Raw genomic sequence first — 2,630 nt, 5'->3', positions numbered from 1 at the left:
AGAGAGAGAGAGAGAGAGAGAGAGAGAGAGAGAGAGAGAGAGAGAGAGACTGACTGTATCCCCGCCCAATACATTAGTATCGACAGGGAAATGAAAGGTTGTGGGAAATTTGTATACCCCAAGAAATTTTTATTCAAACCTATGTCCAGTCGCCTCAATCTCTTCTCCCATTTCTACTGGTTTACAGTGCCTTACATTGACTCCTTGACTACCTGCTTTGCATGTATGCTTCACCTTCAGAGCCTATTTCGTGTAAACGGGAAAGGTTTTGAGGCCTTACATTAGACATTTATGAGACATCTATCCGATGCCAGTATTGTTGGATAAAGGCTACAAAATATGCGAAGACGTTATCCCAAAACCTTTCCCTTAAATGAAAGTATTTACGTTCACCAGTTTGAGTGCATCCTCGCTGATAAGACTTGCTGCATTAAGTTTAACCAAATCTTCGCCAGTTATTCTTCGCAAAACTCAGTTTTAAACCAACAGGGTTGCCCATCAAGTTTGGCTTGAGTGCTAGTGTCAACATGCTTTGTCTACCCTGAACACTGAACTGTGGTACTGTTGCAACATAGTTTAAATATTCTTTTGAATCTTTCGTCCGAATATTTGTTTTTAAGTTCTGGTGTGTTTTTACGCTTCAGTTGTGTGTGCGTTTGCAAGCTCTGTGCAGGCCGAAAAGATATATTATTATGACTTGCCCAATGTACCCTAGTCGCTCTGTGCAGGCCGAAAAGATATATTATTATGACTTGCCCAATGTACCCTAGTCGTATGCCCTGTAGAGTAATGGACACTACAAAAATTGATGTTGCTGTTTCTTCGTGGAAATGCATATTACGTTACGAAGTGTGTCGGCAAAATTGGTTTGTGTAAAATGTGTTGTTGCTTCGGGGAGCTAGAAGCTACCGAACCGCTAACTGTTGCTTGGTATGGTTGGTCAGTTGTTTTCCTGTTGATGTTGTGGCGCCAATAGGCTTTTGACTTTTATTTTGGCTCCGTTTATTCAAGCTGAGCAATAATATTATTAAAGTTGGCAGAGACAGGAGAAGCAATTAAAGAGGAGGAGAGATAGGGAGAGAGAGAGAGAGAGAGAGAGAGAGAGAGAGAGAGAGAGAGAGAGAGAGAGAGAGAGAGACTGGAAGTGGGCAACGACGACAACAACAACAATGACAAAGACGAAGACAAAGACATTGCCAGAAGGCACTAACATCGATAACGACTCGTATGACCAAGAAAACGACAATAAACATCTCTCTCTCTCTCTCTCTCTCTCTCTCTCTCTCTCTCTCTCTCTCTCTCTCTCTCTCTCTCTCTCTCTCTCTCTTCTCTCTCTCTCTCTCTCTCTCTCTCTATCTATCTATCTATCTATCTATCTATCTATCTATCTATCTATCTATCTATCTATCTATCTATCTATCTATCTATCTATCTCTCTATATCTCTTTATGTCTATCTATCTCTCTCTCTCTATCTATCTATCTATCCATCCATCTATCTATCTATCTATCTATCTATCTATCTATCTATCTATCTATCTATCTATCTATCTATCTATCTATAATATATATTATATAAGACAAGCTATCTATCTATCTATCTATAATATATATATAAGACAAGCCTATATATATATATATATATATCCCTCCCCCCCCCATCTCTCTCTCTCCCTCTCTCTCCCCCTCTCTCTCTCTCTCTCTCTCTCTCTCTCTCTCTCTCTCTCTCTCTCTCTCTCTCTCTCTCTCTCTCTCTCTCTCTCTCTCTCTCTCTCATTTGTTTCTCCTCCTTTGTTCTTGCAGCAGGACTCTGTGAGCAGCGGTGGCTCTGGCCACTGTCCGGAGAAAGATAAGGCATCGGAGAGTAACCCATTCTTGAGTCACTCCCCGGGAGGACCCAACGTTGAGATGAAAGGTGAGATGAGATGAGATGAGATGAGGGGAAAAAATGAGTGAAGATAAGATAGTAGGTATTAGTATTTTGTGAAAATTGATCAGATTGAATGAGATGTTGAATGAGATGAGATTAGATGAGAAAATATGACTTAAGATAGGGTAATAATATTATGTGAAAATTGAGTAGATTGAATGAAATCACACACACACACACACACACACACACACACACACACACACACACACACACACACACACACACACACACACACACACACATACAAACGAATATTCCAAGAGATGGAGAGTTTCTTATGCTACACATATCAAAAAAATAAATCTTATGTGTGCTGTACAAGTGCATGCATCCATATGTGCGTGAGTATAAGTGCATGCATCCATGTGTGCGTGAGTACACACATGTGTGTGGTTTTGTTTGCATGTGTGTGTGTGTGTGTGTGTGTGTATGTGTGAGCGTGTGTGTGTGTGTGTGTATGTGTGAGTGTGTGTGTGTCTATGTGTATGTGTGTATGTGTGTGTGTATTTCAGAAATACAAAACATAAGAGCATTGCATAGTATTGAGAGCCTGATGATAATAACAATAATGATTACAATAACAATAATAATAATTATGATGAGGGTGAAGATTTTTTTTGTTTCCTTAATGGGCCTGATGGACTTCACGAAGAAATCTTCGAGCGAGAGCAAGAGCGAGAGCGAGAGCGAGAGTGAGG

The 2,630-nt window shown here is 40.3% G+C and overlaps 1 protein-coding gene across 1 annotated transcript in view; it reads left to right on the top strand.

The window, feature by feature from the left end:
• Positions 1-2,630, top strand: part of LOC100533425 (sodium channel alpha-subunit SCAP1) — a gene marked incomplete in the record, with an annotated part of 152,143 nt that overhangs the window by 118,767 nt on the left and 30,746 nt on the right. Inside the window, 1 exon segment of the mRNA NM_001204708.1 lies at positions 1,803-1,916. Within this exon segment, the coding sequence (NP_001191637.1) occupies positions 1,803-1,916 (114 nt within the window).

Source organism: Aplysia californica, unplaced genomic scaffold (assembly GCF_000002075.1).
Source record: "Aplysia californica isolate F4 #8 unplaced genomic scaffold, AplCal3.0 scaffold00260, whole genome shotgun sequence".
Taxonomy (NCBI): domain Eukaryota; kingdom Metazoa; phylum Mollusca; class Gastropoda; order Aplysiida; family Aplysiidae; genus Aplysia; species Aplysia californica.
Note: the sequence above shows the minus strand (reverse complement) of the source record. Positions and strands in the feature narration are given on the sequence as shown.